Source organism: Anser anser (assembly GCF_964211835.1).
Source record: "Anser anser genome assembly, chromosome: 12".
Taxonomy (NCBI): Eukaryota; Metazoa; Chordata; class Aves; order Anseriformes; family Anatidae; genus Anser; species Anser anser.
In genome coordinates, this window is record NC_139733.1 from 16,048,996 (window position 1) to 16,075,325 (window position 26,330).

The window sequence follows — 26,330 nt, forward strand, 5'->3', positions numbered from 1 at the left end:
ACACAGTTACCAAGTCAAGGAGCTTGCAAATTTCTTGACACTGCTGTTCAGGAGGTGCAGACTTCACTTTTTACGCAGGTGAAACAGTCAAAGGGGTAAGAAAACAAGCACAAAAACCTGTGCAGCACACAACAAGATTTTAGACTGTGAATACAGAGTTATTACATGCAGGGGTTTCAAAGAGACTGGTGTGTTTAGGTAGGCAGCCTTGAGGGCTGGGAGGGATGGTTAAATTTTAATTCCTCAAGAGATCCTGCATTTTTGAAAGGCTGTAGTGTACCCACTCCTTGTATGTTAAACCCATTTGAGGAACCTGAAGTAAAACACCCCTATTAAAAGCAGTTGCATAGAAAAAATCCCTCTCATGTTAAAACTGGAGGTCCGTGGCAGAGCTAGAGGCATCCCCGCAGCGAGGGGCTGTTCCACCTTCCTCCAGAAATCTGCAAGTCTGCACTGAGACCTCTGATGCTGAGCACCCAGCTTGCTTTGTCAGAAGAAAGCTGTCTTTGGGATTACGATGCTGCCTTAAATAGATGCACATTCCCCAAAATACGGGAAAACCCGTATTATTTTTACCCTCTGTTATGAAGCCCTCCAAGTAAGCCCTTCTCATGAGCTGGTTCTGATGTGATTGCCCATACAGTTCACAGCTCATAAACAAAAATAGCTCTGCGAGTGTGCAGCCCGAAGGATTTCACATCCCCTTGGAGATAGGAATGGCCTTTCGCCCAGCAAAATGCTTCTGAAAACGTGCCCCATCTGCTGCATGGCTTTGAATCCAGAGATGCAACAAAACTATAAATATCTCAAAATTTGTTCTGAGGCATTTTGAAGATCATTAAACCTCATGGAAGAGCTTGCCTTCTCCCATTTAAAAAAAAAAATAAAAAGAAAGAAACAAAAACAAAAACAAAACCAAGACCAGCTAAACCACACAGGATGTTCTGAATTCCACAGTACAAAAGGAATAATTCGCGCTAAGATGTGAGCTCTCAGAGGATTGAATACTCACGCTGGTGCATCTTTAAAGTGAATGCTATATGAAATTGTATTGATGACAATTGCTAGGAAGAGCATGCTTTTGTAGGGTTTATTTTTAAAGTGCAGCTCCTTTCTTTTCCCCGACGAGCACCGGAGTGTTTCTGCTGGGAAGTCCCAGCAGTTCTCTCCATTCAGGCAACGCTTCTTTATGTTTAAGAAAGTAAATGGATTCCTTAAAGACAAGCTGAAGTATGGACAGTCTGGGTATTTTGGAGCTTAAAACTGTTTCTTCAGTAGTTTTAGTTCTCTTTATAGGAAGAACATGGGAAACAGATGAAGAGATCTTTAACAGTCTCTGCGGGGTTGAGTTCAGAGCTATTCCGTTCATGCAGTCAGTCCGTCCAGCTTGTTTTTAGTTGCTGTGGCATTTGGTGTTTAGCCACTTCCTAAATTGCCTGTTTCATTTTTTCACCCCCGCCAGCGGCTAAGTACTAGTTCTAATTTTTCCACTCGGACAGTTTTAGAAAGCAGAGTTTGTCTCTCTCTGGAACCGCGGTCTCAGCGTTGCGAGCTCCCGCATTTGGAACCTGCCGCCTTCGTGTTGCGGCTTGACAAAGCTCCTGTGGGTGAGACCCAGAAATCCTCAATAAATAAATCAGAAAGTCTCTGGCGGAGTCGGAGCATGGCACCAGAGCTAAAGACCAGGGAAAGACCCCAGCAGATCTCCCAGAGCCTGGGGAGAGGCACTGAGGCTCCTTGCAATAAATGTCTGGACTGAACTCCAGCAATGTCAGCTCTGCGTCAGATACGAGCTGTGAAGAAGTTGGTATTGGTTTCCAGAGGCAACATGCTGTCTCCATGAGGTATGCATTTGACCCTCCCTTACTGCAATACCAAGCAAATGAACAACAGCCCCAGAGTTTTCCATCTCCAACACCGCTCTGAACTGGCAGTTGATGCCGTGTGTTTTCCACTTTTTTTGTAATTCTTCCCGTTTATTTCCAGTCTTTCGTATTTTTGTCGATAAAACATCCAGTTAAAGGAGGGATGAGCAATGACCACGGGTTACACATGATGAAGAGGCCCAGAAATGGGCACTGATTTATTTATCCAAGACAGCAGGAACTCTGTAGTAGTGCGGGAACGTGACCCTTTGCAATCCAAGGACTAACCAGTAGGTTACTGCTGCTTCTTGAGGCGCTAAAAGACGCAGATAGTAGGAAATATTCATACTTCTGCCCAAAGATCAGAATCCTGAGCTGTTTGTCTCTCACGTGTTTTTTATGGGTTGCTTAAACTTTCCAGGAGGGAAGCAGCTTTGCATTTCCAAGGTTTTTCTCACAAGCATGATAGCAACAGCCATAGTGATTGTAAATCACTGTGAAGGTCCTCCTGGAGTCGCTAGATTCCAGATCTCTGAACTTTAAGCAAAATACCATATGCCAGGAACCCCCCAGGAGATGTAAGAAGGAGCAGTACTGGGTAGTGTAATCTTTTTATCCTTTTTTTTTTTTTTACGTTTACCTAATTTCCTTGGTTCCCTTCCATCCCTAGGACATGTTGTTTGCGTCCGTTTTACAAGCTGAGCGCCCTGTCGTGCCCTCATCACGCGCGTTTCCAGAAAAAGAACCCCCCTAAATCTTGTGACCCTAGCGAGACGCTGTGACGTAGCTCGATACACAGGAATACTTGCACAGGATGGGGATTCTTAAACACATTCGGAACATGAGAAAAGGAAGAAAGGTTTGAAAAAGCTTACTGCTCATTATGCTTCGGTTCTTGTTTACATCTTAGTATTAAAGTGTTAGTATTATAATTTCCTGTGTTTGGAAGGAGGTAAGATAGGAAACGAGGAAGAGGAGCAGAAGTGAGAGGCACTGCATGGTGAGGTAATAACCGCAGCTCTATAATTCAGGGGTCTTGTGTGTTGTGAAAGAGAAGACTTACTGCTGATTTCTTGTTGGTTTTGAATGATTTATAACATTTTACTTGTGGCAGAGTGTTGCAATCTATGTTGTCATGGAAATTCTATTGAATTTATAGTTCCATTTATCCAAAACGATTTTCCAGACTTCATTTCATGGTGAATCACATGGCTGTTACTGGGAGTACAAAGCAATTGCAAAAAAGTTTCATGTTATGGAAAGCATAAACACCGAAACCGTTATTTTCATATTATGGAAATACAAATGAATGCAACATACAGCTTTTTAGCATCAAATATGCCTTCATTGTGTAATGACTCAGTGTACATACGTGAGAGTGGATTTTCTTGTTTCGGACAGAAACGGGCCTAAGGGGTATTTATTTCTGGAAGGAGAAATCAGGGAAGTTTCTGGCTTGCCAGCGTACTCCTCTCTTAACATGCAGAGCCCAACACGCAGGATACTGAGTCATATGGCCGTGATCCAGCGCTGCATTTAAGCACATGGCAATCCCACCAGCACCGTGCTGATGGGCCCGTCCTGCTGGGCTGCTGCTGGACCCCTCCCAGGTTTAAATGCTGCTCGGAGCGAGGGGCAGTGTGTGCAACAAGTGCCCACTTCCAGGATGAAAAAGACTGTGAAATCGCTTAATCTCAACTTTTTACGTAACATAGATGCACCTCCTGTGTTGTTTGTGCATAATGAAGCAATAATTAATGCTTAATGTTGAAAAAGATTGAATGGAAATGTATCATACTTCTAAGGCATGCAAATGTCTAAATGGAGTTAAATTCTGTTATTTCACTGGTATGATCTTTGCTCTTCCTGTTGTTTCAACTCCTTTCATTTTTTCAGCCCAGCATTGTATTCATTATCAAGCTGCAATTATTTTAGGGCAAAGACCTTGTCTGACTCTTTGTTTTGCAATTTACCCAGCACGCTTTTAGACACTGTAAAATACTAAGTTATGACATTCAAAATACATCTCTGTACCTGCCTAACTGTAGTTAAAAATTCACTGATGAATAATAGACTAGGCAGGAAAAACATGCCATTATCTGCTCCTGTTCAACTTTATCTTTTAAAAAGAATGCAGTATACTCTATTTTATTACATCAAACTCTAGTAGGAGAACTGGAAAACATCACGATTTGCTTTCCCTCCATCCCTCTGCCTTTTCTAAGCAGATTTAGAATATGTTATAAATGATAAGTTTTGTATTTTTTTTAAAGAGAATATAATGAGAAGCCAAACATCAGACTTTATTGCTCCAGCGTACATCTCATACTCTAGTAAACATGCTGACTGCAGGACAGTTATTCTGAATTTTCAGTGCTGCACTGAAGATTACATTATATCTGTAGAAATTTTTTATTCCAGTCAAATGGATCACGTCATCTACTTCGCTAGAAATCTATGCACATATTTAAAGCAGAAGTAAGTTACATACAGGCTTTCAATTAAGAAAAATCATGTATGATTCATAATCCTAGCACAGGATTTGTTTTTGTGTAAGAGGTTTTAAATCCAGCTGTAGAAGTGGCTGAGAATAATTTATTCTTACAATATAAGCAGCAGAGGTACTAATTAACAATTAGTATATTCAGTGATTAACTCCATCGTTTAAAGCAAACATTTCAAAATTTTTGTTTCACCACTCTGCGAAGATTTGCAGTCTACCTGCTATGCCTGTGTGTTTTCTTTTCTGAAAATACTCTGCCTCTAAAGCAGTACATAGTAAACCACATAGCTGTTGCCTCTGTGTCTTGCTGCCTGATTCATCAAAAAATTGGCTGGCCTATAAAACCTTTTTTTTTTTTTTTTTTTTTTTTTTTAGCTTTAAATTGCATGGTAGTCCTTGGATAGCTGGAAGGAAATGAGCGGAAAGCTAATTCTGATGATCTTTTCCCTTCCACCAGAATTCCTGATACTATTGAATATTCTGTACTCCACATCTGTGACAGCACAATGAGCCTTTGTTCATTTTTTAATCTAAAGAGAAATCTGCTGTGGGAGGTTGCACAGGGTGATAGCAGCCCAATTTAAAAGTCTCAATTATTTATTTTTAAAATACTTGGCATCTGTCTATGGAAAATGTACTTGCTTGGTTTCCAGTCTCTTAGAATTGCTTTGAACTCGCTCAGATCTTCTGGGATCTATCAAATGCTCATTGTGGCTTTTCTCTCATAAGTGCTGAATGAGTTTACCCATGATAGCCTGTATTGGATGTAAACTTTTTGTCTTTGTAATGGGGTAATAAGAGCAACAAGATGTCATGCACGGGAATGGTGATTTCTGTCTGGAGGCCTGTCCTGCCAAGCAGAGAAGGAGCATCTGAGCAGCGAGCCAGAGCTTTTCTTTCTTTTCTTTTTTTTTGTGGATAGGTCGTGGGGAGAAGTCATTCGTTGGAGTGTGCTCGGTTTTTGCAAGCCAGTGGTGGCTGATAGAGGGCGTTTAGTTATTCGGAAGCAATTGCACTTCAGAAATCAGAACCGCTCTCTGGTGGGCAACATTCCTCAGTAACACACGTGCGTTTTGGACAGCCTGTCCTTACGAGATCGGGGTGGTGGCAGTCCAGTTTCTCATCCAAATCTCTTAACCAGAGCAGGGCCTGACTTTTAGCCAGGTAGTTACCTGGGGAACAGCAGATTTCTGCAGAGTTTGGAAGAACGGGGCTGAAGAGAGGTGTTTCTGCAGAGAGTGGGTTGACCCAAGCAGGAGAGGATTGCCTGCCCCATGGCACGGTGCAGGGGTGGAGGTAGTTGATAGGGGCATGGTGGCAAAGATGCTCCAGGCTGGGAAACTATTCAAGAGTTGGATGTATGGTTTATATACATCTGTGAAAGAGTTATCACCCTGCACAAAAGCCTGCAGTGCTTGGAAACAGAAACAGCTGAGCATCTTTCTGGACAGAGGAGAGTAGAAAACAAGACATGGTTTTATAGGGTGACTGCAATTATTTGCTGGGTTATGGCAAAGTGAGGGTTTTCTCTCTAATCCTCTGTTTTAAGGCACTTGTGACGTTCTGAAGATTTTCCCCTTCAGTGAGATTTTTTCAGGCTCAAGTTTGAGTGAAAACAATTCTACTCTTCTAAAGTGTGAAGAGTGTCAAAGCATAACGTTTTTCCATTAAAAGCACACTCTTGCCCTCTCCTTCCTTGCCTTGGTGAAGCTCTGGAGCTGCAGTCGTTGGTAAAATTTCAGGATTGCAAGAGTCATCCTGCAACAAAAGCGCCTTTGTGTCTCTGGTGAAGGTTTGTTTCAGGTTAGCCTTATCACAATGCTGAAAATTTCAGGTTGCTTGGACACTACATTTTTTCTTCTAATAGATCTTTACAAGGTACATGCAAGCACACCGCTGGGTTGCACATCTGAGATTAAGAAAGTCCATGTAAGCCTTTCCTGGCCTCGTTAGGTGTAGCAGGGTGGATGTGAAAGACTTATAAATCTAATATATTGTGCCATAGAGAACAGGGCTCTTTGCCCTCTGGGACCCATGCCACTGGGAAGGCTATTTGGAGCACCAGCAGCAGAGATGTGGGGAACAGAACGTTCTCATTGCAGACAGTTAGTGTCACACTATAGAAACTACAAAGGCTTTTTCAGACTTTCCCGTGGCTAAGGGATTCAGAGCCTTTAAAATATATATATATATATAATTTTGGAAAATAGAAGCTATTGTAAAATCACACGCAGAAATGTACAAAACAATGGTTTATGGTGCTGAAGTCAGGCAGTGACAGAATTTGAGTTGGATATGCAAGCTTGGATGGTCCTCCATTGTGTGTTTCACAAATAACATATCATAATAAGCTCCAAATTTTCTTTAGCTTGAATGCCCCTTTGTTGCATTCTATACTGCTGCTTTTTATGTACCAAGCAGAGACAGTAGAAGTAATTTATATGCAAAGTGCACCATACATTGTATATACTAATTATATAATAAGGAGTAATAATGAAAATTCTGCGGCATGTTTAGGCCACTTAAGTAAGCAGTGAAATTAATTTTATGGCTAACTGTCTTATTCCTGATTTGTACTTAAAGAACATTATGCCATCCACAGAAAATGCTAACCAAAATGTCAGCCTATAAATGAATGCAAGATGATACGTATTATGTAGAAAAGAACAAAAATAAGCTTACGTTTTATTGTAAATTGTGGGAAAACAGATGAGACAGTGTTATCGCAGAAAACAATATGTGATCACATAATTAGAAAATTGTCATAATACTAATGCTCAATGGTGTCCAGGTATGGTTTCACGAGCAGTCTGAATCAGGCAGCTTTGAGGATGTAACTTTACCATCTTCTTAACATTGTTTTTGCAGTGTATGCGTGTGTAAATTATATAATAGCAATTCCTGGGAGATTCCACTCCTAAAATGTTCCTTCCAGCTGTATGAACACATAAGGAAGCTACTGTATGACAGATGATGATAATTTTTCATACAAGACAGTTCCCCTTGACTTGATGGATGCAGAGAGAGGAACCACGCTCTCTGGAAAAACACCAGGGAGCGGTGGGAAAATGTTTCAATGTGTATGGTAATCAAGGCAGAGTATGGTTCTTGATTAGTCTCTGAAATTGCACTGCTGAGACGACGGATCTGAATTAAGCGCTTTTTTACCAAAGCCCTTTGCACTGCTATCCAAAAGTGTATTGTAAAAATTAATTTCCTTAAAATGCCGTGAGCAAAATTGATCCAAAATGATTTTGGCATATGCTGAACTCACTCAGTGATACCTTTCTTCATAAACTCCTGTGAGGACTATATATTGAAGTATTTTATATAAGGTATACCTAATTTTAGACTTTATTTTAAAGGGGAGTAAAATGCAATTTGCAAGTGTTTTGTGAGCTTTTGTCTGTGCTGGCTAAATTGACGTTTAAGCAATTCCACCTGAAACAAACTGTTTCTAATTTCTACATCAATGAATGACTGTACCTCAGCCTACATTTGTTCAAAGCACGCGTTAGAACCTGGAGGCACCACCAACTTTGTGAGATATTGCCAGCATCTCTGTGTGTGCTGCAAATACGCTGGGAATAGGAAGGCCAAAATAGGGGGGAGAAAATTGCTTTCCAATTTTATGAAGCTAGAGTGAATGCCAGACTCTTTTTTGTGTGTGTGTGAGCTATTTGGAATGTAGTCTTATTTTATCCTTCTGCTGGAAAAGTACCTCCACTTCTGAAGAGCCTGATCTTCATTTTGGCCATTTCTCCATATGACGATGTTTTATTAGATATATAGGTACTTTGCCAGTATTGTACATTACAGCCAATATATAGGGCCAGGAGCCTGGGATTCAGTAAAAATTAGTAGGAGCATATTTGAGAGAGATGCAAGGGTATTATCTCGTCTTCCCATACACAACATTTCAGAATATGGGAAAAATACTTGTTTCTTTGGGAATGGAGAGATTGATCTACTCTGAGAAGAAGCACTGTGTTGGGATGGGAAACAGAAGTGGGAGCTCAACTCCTGTGGTAAATGGATTGAGAACCATAAAGGAAAATATGAGCAGCAGTGCACATGGCCTCTTTAAGTTGCACTATTCATGGCATGTCTGTAGTAAAGTGGAATTGCTCAGCAGCAGAGGGTACGAAGGAAGCTATTTCTTGGTCCTTCTATATTTACGTACCTAGCACATCTGCTGTTTTGGGGTGATCATTGTTCTCATCTATGTGTAACACGGGTGTTTCACTTTGTGTTTGCTTAATAATTAATATTTATTATTTGTCCTAAAATGACATCAAAACAGCCATATTTTTTCTCACTTATACTTTTCACCAAGCGCTAAAGCTTTGGAAATAAAAGTCATGAAATTTAACTGAAGTCAGGAAGAAGTCTGACCCTAACTGATAGTCCTGAATATCAGAGGCTCATGAAAATGCATTGCTACAGAAACACGCTTTTATCTTACAAATTGCTTTAGGAGTAAAGGAATAACTCTAAACATTGAAATTGCTTTCAGAAATTCTCTATGTTTTCTGAGATAAATATGTCTAGTACATGTTGCAGAGCAGGAGATGAGCCTGCAATGAACAAAAAATGAAGAGATCCTGGCAAAAAAGCACAAAGTTTACCATCTAAACAGACTGGTCATACTGTTTATCCTTCGGTTTGCTATTAAAATGCATTGCGTTGACTCTGTTCCCTGGTTACTGTCCCAGTAGGACAGTCATGCCATTAATCAAGATCCTAGTTAAACAATATTGTTCAGCAGAATTCCTTTACCTTAGGTTCATAACACTGGATTTGAATACAGTGTGTATGCACTACCTCACTTGAAAGCTGTGTGAATCAACACTTATGTGATTGTGTTGTTGTTTTTAATTTTTACAGATGCAGATTTACTTCTACAATCCTGATGACTTTGACAGTTTTGGAACAGCAGTTCTAGAAAACAGGGTAGTAGGAGCCATGGCCGTGTTTTTTCAAGTAAGTTTAAACAAGGTCTACATACATAAACCAAAGCTTTCACCAAGTACTAATTATTTCATTGAATTGTTTCAAGCTTAATGGATGCATCTGTTTTCTTGTTCCCACCTGTCTAAGTGAATAATATTTCATATTGTCTATGTGTGATTTAAAATGTAAATAAGTATATTTAGAAATGTAATGAAAAATTTTGCCTCAATTGTTTTGATGTGATAGCTGCTTTACAGATGTGGATTGGAGAAAACATTTATCATGGAACTTCACCGCTGAAGTACGTTGCTTGGGTCCCCGGAATACTAACAGGGATGTGAACTGGTTCTGCTTAGAGAAAACTTAAAATTCAAACATAGCTTGGGAGAAAATTAATCAATAAGTTTCATCAATCTTATCTGTAGCAGCTTCTTCTAAATTGTCATAGTAACAAGTTCTTGAGCATACCAGGTTTCCAAATGAGTGAATTTATGCATTCACTTTTTTAAAATGCTTCCTCACGAGTGTGAACGCTCAGCTAGCTCATTTGTTGGTTCAGCACGCTCGAGGACTGCAGCACGGGTTAGAGACTGCTGTTCGCGACGGCTGGCAGGTCAAGTCACGTGGCAGTGGTGTTCAGCAGCGTGGGCTTTTTGTCATGTTTTATCAGAAATGGAGTTTTTCCTTACTGACTCGAGGGTGAACAGAATGGAGTGAGAGCAGCTCCATCCCACCAAGCTGTCAGAAACTGTGAGAGGTAGCTAATGAAGATTTTGAAGTAACTCAAGGTGTTGCTTTTTCAAAAGAGGGGAGGGAAGAACAAGGAAAAACGCTGGTCCTCTGTGAGGTTTAGCAAGAGATTTTACTGTGGAAGAAAATGATCTCACCGTTATCTTTGTGAAGGCAGATAAAAAAGAATATACAAGTACCCATATGTAAATACCTCCCTCTTTTCCTTATGATGTTAGAGTGACAAGCCTGACTCTCCTGCTTAAATTAAATAAGGTTGTCTTTTTCTATGTCACTGATTTTGATCAAATGCTTTGATAAGGAGAAAAGGACAGATCCTTGTATTGCATAAATTGCTGTAACTCTGCTGACATCAGGCTAGTGGAAGTAGGCATGTTAAATTCATCATTGCTGAATTCCGCGCAGTTCTGTGGCGTTTCGTGTTAGAGTAAAGTTGGTGGAGCTGCGATAATTTGCAGTGGCATAGCAGGATGTTTCTCCAGACTTCCTAATCTTGCTGTGCTGTGGGAAGGATTGGGCAATTGAATTTGGCCTTACGTGACAGAAGTTTAGAAGTAGAACAACCAGAGTCACCGTTAGGTGATTTATGCCATGATGGAAAGCTGCACGTTGTATGTGCGCAGTGTCAGAAGGAGCATGTGTTATGTCATGGTGTGCAATGCACGTTGTGGGATAGCGTGTCTGGAATTTAACTGCCCAAATTTAATTGCAATTTGTTGCCCGAATAAGCTTCACATAAGCTATTTGAAGCACGGCCCCATGTCACACCATTTCCTAGTCCATATGTAACATGCCAAAAAAAACAGGTTTTAGAGGATCTTAAAATTGTAGTGAGAATGTTATATATTCCCCACGTGCAAATCCAGGTGCTGTGCTTACGAGTCCCACTTTGCACAACTCCAAGGGAGCCATTAAACTCACTAAAAATAACCTAAAATAGTCAGTAATGCTGTAAAAAAACATCTTTGATTATAAGAGACCTCAAACTCTTTAAGACAACAACTGAGTGCTGTGGTCTCCTGAAGGACACAGAAATCTATACTTTTCATCACTTCTAGCCCTGCAGGCCACAGGACATTAGTCTGTAAAGTCCAGAGGATGGTGCAGCTGGGCTCCTCTGCTCCAGGAGCCATGAAATCTGAAGGCATTATTTGATAAAGAGTCACTGATCTCTTCCAGAGTGATGGGGGTAAGGTAATCCTTGGCAAAGTGACCCAGTGACAACCTGTTTTGGGGCTGAAAGGAAATGGTTTTCTTTCTCTTTTTTTTTTTCCCTTGTCTCTGGGCTGAAATGATAAATCAGCAATGTGCCATTAAACTTCTGAGTGTATCGGGTCTTCCCTTTGGGTAGCTCTGCTCTGAGACAGAAAGCTGCCAGGGAAGATTTGTAGAGCCCAAAGTCCCCATCCTGGAGGGGCATGCGCTGAATTCTGGCCCATGTGAGCAAATGCTAAGGAAGTCGGTGTAATCACTGCTATTCTGGCCATCAGGAGGGCTTTCCTGTTTGTCCCATGGAGGTACAGCTTCTGTACTGAGGATTAGTAACTGATGGTGATAATCCTTTGCAGATCCATACCGTGTTTGCCGGAGGTGCTGCTGTAGTTCCCTCTCCTGTGTATCGTGTGATGGAGTTGGTGACCCATGACTTGGAAAACATTTACGTAAAATTTCGTTCAGAAATACCTGGTGTGCCTTTAGCCTAGCTCCCCGGGGCACCACGTGGATAGGCTACTATTTCATGCAACTAATTTTAAAATTAACTCTTAGTAACTGTTAAATTAAATGACCCTAAGGTGTCCATGTCCACATTTTGATTGGTAGCTTTAACTATTCAAATACTAATTTCATAGTCTGCTTAATCTGCTGTTTTCTGAGCTCTAGTCCCATCTCGAACAGTTATTTACAACCAACGTTAAAAAATTGCAGTGATGCAGGGCCTACTGTTTGTTTGTTTACAAACACATGAGAAGACTGAATTATGCATGCTTTTCTATGTAAATATTTTAAGGTAAAAATTATTGGCTAGGTTTGCCATTAAGTCAAGACTTGGATTTTTGCTAATGTGTTAATGCTGTGTTGGAATGAATGTGTGCCACGCTGACTGAATTTATGGTCTGGCAGGTGTGTTTTGTTTGACTGAAGTTCACAAATGTTCCCTTGAAAATCAGGTTCTCCAGTGAGCGAACATTATACTGAACTGTATAATTATTGGTGAAACATTAAGTAATTAAGAACCCTCTTTCCTCGTTTTTAAATAATTTAACTTACACTATGTAAGAATTTTACTTATTGAATTCATTCTTTCAAGGGCAATTTCCAGGTAAAGTACGTTGGTTCTGAACTTGGATAATTGAAGCTCTTGGAACTTTATTGTAATTGCTGCTAATTACATCTCTGCTTTTCTCATTGCTTTCATTGTAAGCACTGTTGATAAATTCTCTTTTTGTTTGCATGCTGCAGGTCAGTTGACCTGACAAATGAAGAAAATTACTAGTTGAAGTCAGGAAACAATTCTTGCGTATACAACCTGCTATAAGTGCTCGTCTCCATAGTTCATTGTGGGTAGATGCTCAGAGGGTGTCACATGAAATAGCTGCAGGGGACTCTACAGCAGCTATTCTCAGTTTGCAAATACGATGATCTGGTCTGAGATCTCTACCTGGGCTGTGAAAGCGGTGTTTTGCATTGGCATGCAAGCTGTAAAGCCGTCAGGTATGCTGAGGAAAAGGGTCCCTGTTCCGTGTGACAAAGGAGCAAGGTGACTTAGTGACCTTTCATCTCTCTTGGTCAAATTATTTTAAAAGCTATTCAGGTGGAACGAGCTGAAATGGGTAAAAGGCAGCTCCACATGCTGGTGCCAGAAGGTAGAATGGTCATTAAAGCCCAGAAACAGGCTTCACTGCGGGCAGGGGAATCGGTGGGAGAAAGGGCAGTTTTCTTCAAGTGGGAATTTCTGTGGAAAATGCTTCGTGTATTTCAAGAGGAAGTGGGAATCCCAGCATATAACAGCAATGTGAGCCAAAAAGCTCTTGTGTGTGTTTTGTTGCTGTTATTGAAAAAAACTTGCTTGTTGGTTTTTTTTCGTTTTTTTTTTGTTGTTGGTTGGTTGGGTTTTGACCATACCTGTCAGTGTTGGGGTTACTTGGTGTATCTCAAAGTGAAACTAGTGCTAGCAGGAGATTTACAACTTCTCATGTCCATTTCTTCCAGCCAGCAGCATCCTTGTAGTCTTTAGTAAAAGCTTCTGGGTTTGCAGACACGATGACAGCACAGGGACGGGACCCGTGTTGTCTACAGCGCGTGCTGAGCCCCCCTCATCTGCTGAGATGCGTTTTAGGTCCCAGTCCAGCAGGATACTTAAGTCTTGATTTAAAAGGTCCTAAACTTGAATAGTTTGTGTACGTGCTTAATTTCAGCCCTTGTAAGGTTCAGCTTGTATTTAATGATATTCTGGCTCTAGGCCTCAGTTAATTGTCAGGCTGAGCCAGTTTTGAAGCAAGCCAGGAGTAGAAGGGAAGGCCCAGATTTCTCACTGGCTCCTGAATCATCCATTCGTATACATCCGTGTAATACATATTTACAAGTCATATTTAAAATGAATAGTTATTTGGATTAAATGCATTCAGACATATTGCACAGCTCTGTTTTAACCATCTAACAATATAATTCATTGCACACTTCACTACTTGCTTTATTAAAGCCAAACTTAAATATGTTCAAGACAAACATATTGCTTTTGCATTTGAAATATTCATCTTTTGGGCCTGCGGTAGATTCATTACAGGAAAGAATACTTCATTCTTTGATTACTGCTATGAAAAGACACAATACTGATTCCCTAAGCGCTCATCAAATACTCGATAGCTCAGAAATTCAGGAGGAGGTGATGGAATTCTTGTTCCTACAGGGAGGGCCTATAAATCTATTTTAGTATTTGCAAAGAAAACCATCAGTGATTAGTTACTGGAGCTCAGGTACTCAAACAAATCATCTCTAAAGAAGTTAAAATAAAAATGAATTTTAAAATAACTTTTAGCAATGCTTTCATCGTTAAAATTGTCTTCATAATTGTAAGTGATGTTGGTACCTCGATTACTCGTGAGCTTTAGCATTACAGGGCTAGATTTTTAAAGATAATTAGCTACTTGGGAGCAAATATGCAACTAATGGGATGTTCAAAGTACATGTTAAAAATCAAGAGTTTGCTGGTCTTTTTCTGGGCTGCCATTTCACATCAGTGAAAGTAATCGTGGCTTTGCTTTTGTAAGATTTTTGGTGGTAGTACGTGGTGTGCTTTGTAAAGGTGATCAATAACTCACTTTTCACAGGGGCCTAAATGAGCTAAACACAATAAACAGTGGAACACCACTGAAGTTATTGAATATTTGGCACAAATATGCCCTTTTTAATGCATGCTTCTCAAATAATACAATTCAGCTTTTAACGTCCCTAGAAACCCCTTCTTCCCTGTCATTAACTGTTCCATGTGTTTCGTATCATATCCAAATAAATTCAGTGAATAACTGCTTTAAATACAGTTCCTATTTAGATAACCATATCTGGTTATCCAGGTAGGAGACCAGGATCCCAGCTCCCTGCCTCAGTTTTTGGCAAATTCCCTAATTCAACCTCTCCCGTACCAGGATGCTTGTAGGAAGACTGAGCAAAACTGGCTTGATAATAAAAATGAAGATGAAGGTGTACCCTTTTCCTGAAACATGATTATGTCCGCCTACATGAAGGATCATCAGTGCTACAGTGTTTAGGCAGTATCTTAAAGGTGATTTGCAGTAGCTCAGATAACACGGAGGATCATTAACATGCAGGGCATCATCCAGAGTTATTGAGAGGCTTTTCATTTATTTTAATAGACTTCAGATACATGTAAGGGCCTTAAAATTAAATTACAGTATTAATTCTTTTAATGGTTACATTAGAGCCCACGGTGTTTTATTAATAGTAGCTTATGAATAATAAAACAATTATTATTGATTAGCAGTATTATTTAGTAATTAGTGCAGTTTTTCTATTATCTTCATAACATGAAAATGTGTGCAGCTAGAGCTACTTATTCAGTGCCTTTCAAAAGTATAATTTATATTTGTCGAAGTGAATGCATGTGTATTAGTAACCCTCCGTGCAATAGAAGACAAGCGAAACAATTTGAAATGTTTTCGTGCTCACTGAAGTACATTTTCCTAGTATTTTTAACTCATTGCAGCTATTTTAAAACTTCTAGTCATTACTAATAAAAGCAGTAGTAGGGCCTTTAAATAGCAATACAAGGTAGCTACCTCAAGCTGTAAGGGATGAGCAAATCAGAGCAGGTAGATTGCATTTGTACAGCTGTGAGAACACATTTTTCTGAGAAACACCTTGTACAATACAAGTAATGATGTACAGTGATATGAAGCATCTCTGGAGTAGAGAAGATTCACGTAACTTTCCAGTAAATAGATGGAAATAAACTTATCAAAGGACAAAAGTGATTTTGTGTCATGGCGAATTTAAATACAAAATTATGAGAACTTCTTAAAACCTGCTAGATTTGGGTTGAATTCAGTATGTGAATGGCGCTGAACAGCCTCCAAAGCTGGTCTTCTTTAGCCAAACCATGCAAGTTTGGGTGCCTAACAATCAGTGGTCGTCCTGATCAAAAACCTTGCACTGAAACCCTTTGCATTGGGAGCTGGGTTTGGGTAGAAGACACCAAAAAAAAAAATCATGGAAAGTGTTTCTGGAAAGTTTTACCTTTTAATTTAAGAAAACAAAAAGAATTTCTTAAAACTGTTCAGATTTTTATTTCATTTCAACTTCTCTTGAAAGTTTCTGAGAAATTTGAATACTTTTGAATATTTTATGTAAAGGAAGAAAGTAACGGGAGAACAGATGGGGAAATAGCTCTGTGAGTAAAAAAAAAATAAGTATATACCCAGTTTCAGTTTTGGTGCTTACTGACTTTAAAGTGCTTTAACAATGAGGCTTTATTCTTACTCTGAATCAAACCTTTGTACAGTTCTGTTATGCTTCACGTGTTTTTTAAGAGTAAAATTGCTGTTAAGGTAAGGGAGCAGCAGGCTGCGGGGATGAGCTCGGGGACTCTGCCGAGCAAAATCTCAGAGCGCCGGTGGGAGCACGGTGAGCCAGGAAGGGGTCAGGGCTGTGAGCCCGGTGCTGTTCATCGCTCACGTGCTGCTGGGCTCAAGGAACGAGGACTTCGTTAGGGAGCTGAATTGCGCAGGAGAAATGCTGGTGCTTTCACCTGGTGTTTTTTGTGTGTGTGTTGTTCCAGCAATGAGTGATCTGCAGTACTCCCAATTTTCCATCAGTGGACAGCAGCACTGAAAAGTGCCTCTGCTTCCTGGGGTCACTGTGCGGAGCCTGGGTTCCTGGTAATCCCCCAGCTCAAACCCCGTACAAACACGAGCAAAGTTTCCCTTGGTTTGCAGAGTACTGTGTAGCCAGGCTTGCTCATTCACATGGCTCTGCATTTGCCGCAGCTTACTCATGAGAAGGAGCCCATGTGGCTAAGTCGAAGGCTGCTAAGAGCAGAGGTGTTCACACAGCAGCCCGAACATCCGAGCAAGCGTGCTTGGAGGAATGAAGTACAAGTGCGTGAGCGAAAGGGGGGCTGGATTTGGAGGCAGACAGACTGACAGGGCGGCTGAAACAGATCGTTCTTGGAAGCAAACACATCGTTCTGCTTCTGCTTGCCTGTGTTCTGCCAAGAGGCATTTGCAGTCTCTAGATCATGATGGCTGCAACCTGCTGTGTTGAAACTTTTCTATCCACAGGCTGACTGTGCAGCATAGAAAGATAATCTACCTTCTGTGCACTTATCTTCTTCAGTGCCCAAGCAATCGTCTTCCTTTCCCTTCTTCTCTTCAGCTTTATGAACTCATTCATGGTGTTTTCCAATAAGGCAGAAGAGCAGGAAGCCAGATTTTATGTTAGATGACCTCCAAAATGCAATACTTTCAATTAAAGCCTTTTTGTTAGGTTGAGTTTTAAAGGATATGGTCTGTACAGAGCACGGTGTCATGCAGCCCTTTTTGCAGTGCAGAGTGAAATACCAGAGGGCGTAGAGTCTTTGACTTCTATATTGTTTTTAATTTCAGATATTTCTAGAGAAATGCAACTTCTCAAGCGTCTGCAGAAGCCTCTAACTAAAGATAAAAATTAGATATATTTTTCTCCCATAAGTGCACTGTAAATGCCTTAACTGCCGAGGCTTTTAACTTGTGTTGATGCTTCCCTGGTTTTGAAGGAGCAGTGGGGAGGGTGGCTGGCAGTGGTGATGCCGTATTCAGTGACTTTTGCTTTTTGTGATGAAACACACTCCATTTGTATCTCTTCGCCCCCCCCCCCCCCCCCTTTGTTTTTAATGGAAACATGACAATTGCTGATGTTAGGAAGTAACTGTAAACTTTTTTGCTGTTGAGAGGACTTGAACTCCAAAGTTGTGCAAATTTACAGATATGAAAAAACCCTTTCTGTATGCTTTATGGGGTCTCTTCTAAATGTCTCCAACGATCTGTTGTAACCGTTAATGTGAGCTGGTCGTTGCATTGTATGGGGAATAGATCTCTTCGCTCTTCCAGTTTAACGTTCATTTGAATGTCAGGATCATTATCTTTCGGTTTACAGCATTGTAAACGCTTTTGATGTGCAGCTTTTTTGCTTCTCAATGATTATTAATTGATTAATGTGTTACGATTAATCCCAAGTGGGATGCTATTAACCAATATGTTATTAACTTGCTTCATTAAATTACATATCAATTCGTTAGCCTTAATTCTCATAATTGTCCCCTTATAGTTTACTGTTTTTGTTTGAATAACTTGCCCTGAGAACTTGAGCAGCATGCATCTACATATTCTTTTGCTTCTTTTTCCTTCCCCTCGCCCTTCATGTTCAAAAGTGGAGTCAGTTTAGGAATATTTAGTGTCTAATGTCAGCATCTTAAACACAATAATTTACTTCTCTGTGATTTAAAAATATACTGCCTTAAGAAAATAAATCATTTTGGAGTCATGCAGTAAAAAATCTTTAAATTGATAGAAAAATATCTTGTGGAGTTTTCATTACCAGACTCCTGAAAATGACACTTGGATGTCTAATATGTAAGAATTACAGTCGTCAGTCTATAATCTCACCCCCTCTGTGGTTCAGGAAGATTGATACTCAGGAAGTCTGCTGATTATAACCATTAGACTAAAAAACAAATTAGTTCCCTAACTACAGTGATGCTTTTTGCATTTTACTCTCTGGTGTGTTTTGTTGATGTGTCACTTTGTCATTTCACCAAACAGACCTGGAGCTGGATGCCATGAGAGCTGGGCCAAAGTAGAAGGCCCCCAGGCTTCGTGCGGGCTCCCATCACTCGCCTCTTGTCTGCTTTAGGGACACCAGCCCCGTGTAGAGCCTGTCTTTGTGTCTTTGAGCATGGAGAAGTCATTGAACTTGACTTGTTTTCTTTGCTGCAAGTACCTGTTCTCATCGCTGCGATAGCAACGATTGCTTCATCCCCCACCCTTCTTACTTGTTTCGAGCCTGGTGCATTTTGACTTGACCTTTTTTGTTTAAGAGAAGGAGAGAGAGGCTGGAATAAAGTGCTGTTTTTTGCTATCCAAGTCTTCGGAGAGTTTTGCTAGAACTGGTCTTGGTTACAGAATCAAAGGAGACGTAAAGCTGTGTGCTCATCTCCTTCCCTTTCTCCTCTCTCCCAGACACCGCAGCTGCCTCTGAATGACTCCGTTTTCTCCCTGTTGTTAAACGTTCAGCCTGGATACCAGGAAGATCATTTTTTATGTCTCGCTGCCTACCTTTTTTAAAATTTAATTTGATTTATTTTTCTGCAAAGACTGTCCTCAGTAGCCATCCAGGACTGATATCCCATTTGTCTCTCGGAGGACTAATCAAGTGTATGCGGTTTTACATTCACGGGACATAGGTGGAGATCTGACATTTCCATCAGGAAACTCCAGCTCTCAGGTCCACGTGAGGCACAATCCTACTTAGAAGCTGCACAGGATTTGTCTAGCCCTTAGAAAAACGGCACTGGTTTTCATCCTCTGTATCTGCAGGTGTCTCTGGTTACCAGTTAGCGTTATGGCACATTTTAAGTGCAGGTGAGTGCAGGATCCATTCATAAATGATTGCCTAGTTTCACTTTGTACCATAAAAGAGAGATTGGTTGTAAAGTCTGAATATATAAAATAGATGGGTAAAATTGGGACTTCCTTTGCCTTTAGATCTTCTGGCTCAGAAGGAAAAGTTATTCTTATTAAATTTAAGCTGTTCTGCCTGAAGAATTATTGCTGTAGTTCTCAGATATAACAGTGCCAAGTTTCTCCTAGTATTGGCAATAATAAACAATGCAAGCTTCAGACAGAATTTCCTGGGTAGCATACCAAATGTTCTAGAAAACCTGCTCGGACAGCAGCTAATACATTTTTAATACAAATAAAACATAATTCTTTAGTCTTGTTTCAGTTTGATCCCTAAGGTGGAAAAAGTATACCGACTATGCATAATTTATATATTTGTTTGAAGTGTTTACCCAGATACTCCATTCACAAAGTCTCTTTTTCTTAATAGGTTGCTGCAAGATGTAAGAATCACTTAGGGCTCGCGTTGTGCAAATAAATGGGACATGTCGTTTTTGTACAATCAGCAAGGGGGTTACCTCCTCATCGCAATTCTGCTTTCGCCTGTGCTGCCAGCAAGAGCAGTGGGCCCACCCCGTCAGCCCTTAGCCAAGTCACAGAGCAGGTCCAACTGCGAAGTCAGTGTGTTTTTCCCAGGCCGTGTGCGCTGTGAAAGCACGTGAGCGTGCAAGGGAGGGAAAAGGGGAGGTTGGGAGCAGAAGGTGCTGCCCACCCCTCCCAGGGGCAGCGTCAGGTTGGTGTGTCCATGTAAGTACCACCCCGGTTATTACCGATGACACATGTGGCTTCCTCTATAATTCCTATACATTGCACATAATGCAGATCAAACATGCAGGAAAATATCCCTCAATAATGTAATATAATCTCTTCTAAATGACTGCAAATCCAGTGTTCCAGGTTACTGCCGGAGGGTCGAACTGTTGCTGGTTTTTATCATCTGTAGTGTCTGTGCTGCAGGACAACTGTGGGAGAGACGAGTATCAAGGGTTTTCTGAGCCGGTGGTTTTCTTTCCAGGGGTCAAAGAAAGGCAATGAAAGTAAATCAGAGGCTGGACTGGTCCCTTTTTTTTTATATCTTTTTACAGAGGTAGACATTTATATGTATGGCTGATGGCTTAACTGATAATGCTGATGGCATATCACCCCCCAAAATAATTCTGCAGCCAAGATGGCAGCTTGCCCAGAGCAATCCGTGTATCTGATGTTTTACCTCCTGTGAATCTAAATCAGAAATCCTCTAGTTCATAGGGTGGAGATGAGGGGGTGTAAACCTGGGAATCCTTTTACAGTATAATTTTAGTAGCTTTCAGATGTCTTCTACATCTGAGGTTCACTGAAAAGCACGCTAATCCAGCTGCGGTAGTGAGTTTGAGAAGAGCTAAATGGTCCCAGTTTGAGTAATATTAAACCCTCCTTTGTTTTAAGTTCAGGTGTGCTTGCATCAGAGTTCTCTGAACAAAACCAGCAAAGTAGCTGGGATGAGTAGCTTTTATGAGCATTAAACTCTACTGGAGATAGATGAGAGTCAAGAATGCCGATCACAATCTTATCCTGTGCTCAAAATTGAAATGTGTGTTAAATAAAGACTGCTTAAATCTGTTTGCAGCACCTCTGAGCAGTAAGTTTTCAGAGGCTTGCAAGATGGAGCAGGATTTTTCCTGTGAGCTTACAGTGTCTGCAACTGCTTTGCAGCTCTGAGAGGACTGAGAAGCCAAACGCTGCCTGGCTGATACCATCAAAAAAGTATTTAGCTGCTGATTGTAACTGTACAATTTCTGTGAATCAAAAATGCATTGTAATGGAGTCATTATCGAGAGTAAAGAGACTCTCTGAAAGAAGGTATTGGCTTTTGCAACATGTATACTGTATCAAATGAAGCCTAACTGGAGATTTGGCAAACTGTTCTTTATGAGTAACGTAAAATGATGTACCACATTAGAAAGTAGCTTGGTTATTACAAAGCTCAGTCTTGCTTCTGAGAGAATGGATTTTTTCAGCGGAAAATTCATCTTTACTTGCTGCAAGAATATTGCTAAAACAGATTAACTTTGAATCTCAGTGTATTTTATAGTGTGTCTCATGTTATTTTAAGGCTGTAAATATATTAGCTGATCTGTAAGCTTTGCTTAAGTTACTGCTTTCTGGGTTTTAGGAGAAATAGGATCCCATTATGCAGGAATCAGGATGATTGAATTAAATCACCCCTTTTGATATATGATTTTCCCTCAGGATCATACCACCAGATCAATATTTAAAAACAGCTATGTGGGTAAGTGTTGATTAGAAAGCAAAGCACCATAACCCTAACCAGCTAAGCTAGTATTTCTGTGTGTATTTTATCAGTGATCTGTATGGTATTATCTACGTGCCTGTATAGTAGAAGCAGTCAAGAGAAAATTTTCTTACTTCTTCCCCCCTGCCTACCTTGCCACCTGGCAAACCTTCTTTATCATATCTGGATCCTATAAAACACGTAATGTAATTTGAAATACTCTTGTGTGAAACATGATTAGACTGCATCAATCACTTTTCAAATATTTTTTTCTGCATTTCATATTCGAAACTGCTAAAAGCACATGCTTTTATATCCTTCTGCGTTTCAGGGGAGGCATGAGCAGACAGCTAGTTCCCCATCTTGGGTAAAGCAGGATTGTTAGGAACTCTCCCCAAACGCATACCAGTCAGATTAAACTTTAGGTTAGCGTGTCGGAATGCTCTTCTTTTGCCAGCTCATTACGAGTGATACAGCTAAGCAAACTGTTGCCTTCTGCTACCCCAGATATCTACGGAGATTTATCATATTTCAGCTAATAAGCTTACCTTCTCTAACAGCACATGGGCCTCCCCACCTTATGGCCAGACTTGTCTCTTCTTATAACTCGAGCAGAGGATTAAAGACCAGAGCAAAGCTGGCTTTTAAACCTAAGGCAGAGCTGCCTGGTAGTCTCCGTGTTGGGGATGAAGACATCCATCATTTCGGAGTCTGAACTCGCTTGTTACCTAGACCTGCTCCACGCTGCTCCTTGAGTAGATGTCGATACCTCTCTGTGGACAGATGGTGGGAGAAGGGGGTGACGGCTGGGAAGGTGGCACCGCCTCGGTGTGCGGCAGGGCCATATGGGCACTCAGGCTTAGGGAAACTTGGTCTGTGCCTGCGGCACAGCTGGCTGCTACCACACCTGTCTAATAGAGTTGCTGAAAGGCTGTATAAATTCATGCTGAGCTGTGGAGATTATCTCTGTCAGCTGTTCTCGTGTCAGAAGCAATTTTTTTAATGTTGCATTTATGTCATGAGTGCCCAGCCTATGTCTGCCTGTCAGGACGTACCCTCTTTGTTCCTCCATTACTGCTTGTGTTGCAGCTGAGGCATATAGCCAGGGTTTACTGCTAAAAATAGAAGATTTTTTTATGCCTTTCTTAGCATACCTTATATTAAAATGCTTGCTGCCTTCCCCTATAAATCCAGGTGTAGAAAGAGTGCAAATGCAGGTGTGCCCTCCCATTGTGCTGGGATTAGAGGCCAGTCCGCAGGGAACATGGTATGTTCCAGGACCAGGCTCTGGAAGCCCTCTCGTCCTCACAGCAGCCACTGGTGCAGTGCTCCTTGTGTGCGTGTTACAGCTGAGATGGAGTTTAAACCGTGTTGGGTCCTCATGTGGTTTGGAGAGAGTTCTCTGTGCACTGACTTTCGTAAGCTTGCTCCGTACCAGCTCAAGTGTTTGGCAGGGGAAAGTCTGACACAGGCTGTAGTGTCTGCAGTAGGTGGTCAAATGATGGTGGTGCCAGGCTTTGAGAAGAAAGATGAGAAGTTTCTCTAGAGGTGGGTACTGCAGATGGGTCAGGCGCAAAGCACGTGCCAGCAGCCCGGACGGCCCAGCAGACTGGTCACACCATTGGTGGTAGGATCATAAGCAGCGGGTGTGATCTGTGAACACCCAGGAATTAAAGCACCGGGGAGTGAACAGACGAGGTTATAAAGAAGGAAGTAAACTTCTGTAAATCATAGGTAGGTTCTCTGGCAGGCAGATTCAGAGAGTTTGTGAGAGGAGAGGAGATGGAAGACTCTTCCTGAGAGCATTCCCGTGTGCACCCACCTGCAGGAAGCTTCTCTACTGCTCTGGGTCAGACTGGACTTGTAAAAAGAGCACCTTTCATTCTAACCGTGTTTTAGTTTTGTTTAAAATCATATTCAGTTGCATTTCATTTCTTCACTCAATCCTTTTCCTGAGATTTTGAGATTCTGGCAATTTTGAAGTTACATCCTCTGTCGGAAGAGGGCTTCCTGACCAGATCCAGAGCTTGAAACTCCCCTCCGTAGATGGGTCACACTCGGCAGGAGCACCGGAAAGCTGTAAGAAGCCCACGGAGCGGAGGCATGAAGGGTAAAGCATCCTGAGGAGTTCTGTGGCTTTAAGACTATCACCTACTCACGATGATTGAATAGCATTCACTTTGCCACTGCTGAAATGTAGAACATCTTGAAACAAGCGTACATGTCATGTTAGTTTTTGGGATTCTTTGTATTTCAAGAGGAAGAAACTGCTGCCACAAACTCAATGTTTCCCAGGCTTTTAATGCACTTGTATTCTAAGTGCTTTTTTCTGCACAATAATTTCCCCATTTCCTCTGAACGCAAGCCATGATACTTGTTGAAATGTTTTTGTAAGGAACTGAGTGAGTTGTTGGGTCATTCTAACCAAGTGAAAAACAAACAGCTTGACATATGATCCTCACTGTTGTGTGTAGTGTTCCACCGGGTGAAATAGGGTGGGTTTTTTTGAGCTGTGCTTTTGTTGCTGCAGGAGCTTGAGCAGCACAGAAGCGGCTGAGAAGAAAATTGTGGGCCACATCCTGCCATTCTTAATTCAGCGGCTTAAAGAAGGTTTAGATGAGGACTGCCTCATCTCACCTGCCTCTCGGAGTTCTGCTGCTGTGACAGCTCCGCTGCTGGTACCTGCCCTGGCCCAAGGATGTCCCTCTTGGTGCATCTCCTGCCCACCAGCAGTGGGAGTCCTCGACAGTCCCGCAGCTGAGCTCTGCACCCTTTCTGCTGGATTCAGTTTCCCCGGGCTAGCCCATTTGCTGCCTTCCATGGCCCAGGCTAATTTTTGTCCCTGTCTCCATGGGAAGACATCCAGGTAGGGGTGGAAGGAGACAGGGACCTCTCGGTGGTGCGGAACGCAGGGGAATGAGAGGAGGAGGTGACACAACCGTGCAAGGGTTCTCGAGGGGGTGATGTGGAACGATTTGGGAAGAGAAGATGCTGTAGCGTTGGAGGAGACAGAAACAGCTCGCTGGGTGGGAAGAAAGAGTGAGGAGGATGTGGCAGGTGGGCGATGGAAGAGGGAGGTGGCTCAGAAATGAGAGCGGAGGCACAAGTGAAGAAACTGAGGATTAGCGGGTGCTTTCTTACCATAGGTACCGTGAGCACTGCACTGTGCAAGGACGTGGCACTTTGAAAAGGTGCACACATCTGCAGGAAATTAAATTACATTGAGAATTTTTATAAGTTGAGAAAAAATCAAGAACTTGCTTGAGAGAGAACCATAAATACCAAAAAAACTGTATTATGGTTGACCGACTTGCTTGTCCTATTGTGCCACGAAGCTATTAATGAACACCACTGGTCTAAAATTGGGTTCTCGTACCACAAAGACGCCCGGAAACCCAAGCGCCCTCCCAGCCCACGGCTTCGTTAGGCACGGGAAATGTGCTGTGGCTGCTGCAGCGGTTTCAGGAGATGAGTTCACACCAACCTACCTAAAAACGAGGCAAAACGAACAAGCAAACTACGTTGGAGTTTGATGTTTCAAAGCAGGAGATAAAAATTCTGCCCTACAACAATTCATTTTCATTGGATTTCTAATTTAATTGTGAACTGAGGTGTGGTTGTCATTGGGGAAGTGGCTGTGTAACTTAATTGACATTTCTGCATCCTTTGTGTTTGTGACTCATAGATGCCGGCTTGAGTCATCTTGTACTGGCGGGCTGGAGAGAGCCGCTGCTGCAGTCGTGGGGAAATGAGCTGAGGGCAATGCTGAGAGAGAGAGAAAAATGAGGACTTTTCATGTAGAATGAGTGAAAGATGCTGGGAAGCTGAGACGAATCCTTTTCTTCATTTTAAAGGGGCGATTGTTGTGACCTCTGTCACCAAAATCCTTTGTGTTGTCTGCAAGAGAGGAAAAAGGCCGGAAATCTCTGCTGCATCCTAGGCAAGCTTAGCTGGAGCAATTAAATTACAAACCTCCTGCAAAACGCTGGGGTTCCAGATGCCCATCTGAGCTGTTCTCTTCCACCCTTCACATTTTGCTCAGCGCATTTTATTTTGTTGTTTAGCCACCAGGAAAAAAAAAATAGCTGAAGGTATTTTTTGTTTTTTTTCTCAGTTGCATATGTTTCTACCAGATTCAAGCCAGGAGCAGAAGAAAATGAAAACTAATTTCCATTCTTGGTTTCACAGTTTTGAGTTCAGCCTCTCCAAACATGTGAAGCTGTGTACCAAAGAGTGGGTGCTGTGTGACGATCTGGCTGTAGTGCTCCTGATGGTTTTTTTCATTATACCATTTCATTTCCCTCCTTACTTAGGTCAAAATGGTTATTTTTGCCTACAAACTCACATAAATTGGGCAGATTATGGAAACTCTAAACCAGGCCCAACTCTATTTTTTTTCTTTTAAACTCAGATGGTGAGAGCAGTTTATAACTGATGGCAGTTTTTATAAAATAGGCTCCATCCTGATAAAATGTTACCCCCTGGTGTGTCATTTTTCCAGCTGAACTGCTGGTAGGATTGAGAGATCTTGCACACTGCTGCTTAAATAAGTAGACTACATGCTCTATGAAGAAATCATATTATTTTCTCAAAGGAGAACAAGTAGGCTCAGTGCACCAAAATTGCTTTAAATAAACTTGCAGCTACTCTTTCCCTTTTTTGCGCAGCTGCAGATGGTACAGTCTATCAATCAAGCTTTCTTGGCTTTGAGAATCTGCTGCTGAAGTTGTCTTGCCTCTGTGTTGCAATTACATTTTTGTCTTTTACAGAGCTTTGCATCTTAAACACTCTATTGCCTCTAATCAGATTGTGCTTTT

At 41.4% G+C, this 26,330-nt stretch overlaps 1 protein-coding gene across 4 annotated transcripts in view; it reads left to right on the top strand.

Annotated features, from left to right (window-relative positions):
• Positions 1 to 26,330, top strand: part of PTPRG (protein tyrosine phosphatase receptor type G) — a 407,047-nt gene that overhangs the window by 254,769 nt on the left and 125,948 nt on the right. For all 4 annotated transcript variants that reach the window (XM_083795084.1, XM_083795085.1, XM_083795086.1 and 1 more), the window contains one exon: positions 9,256 to 9,351. In XM_083795084.1, coding sequence (XP_083651210.1) covers positions 9,256 to 9,351 — 96 coding nt within the window. The remainder of the gene's footprint in view (positions 1 to 9,255; positions 9,352 to 26,330) is intronic.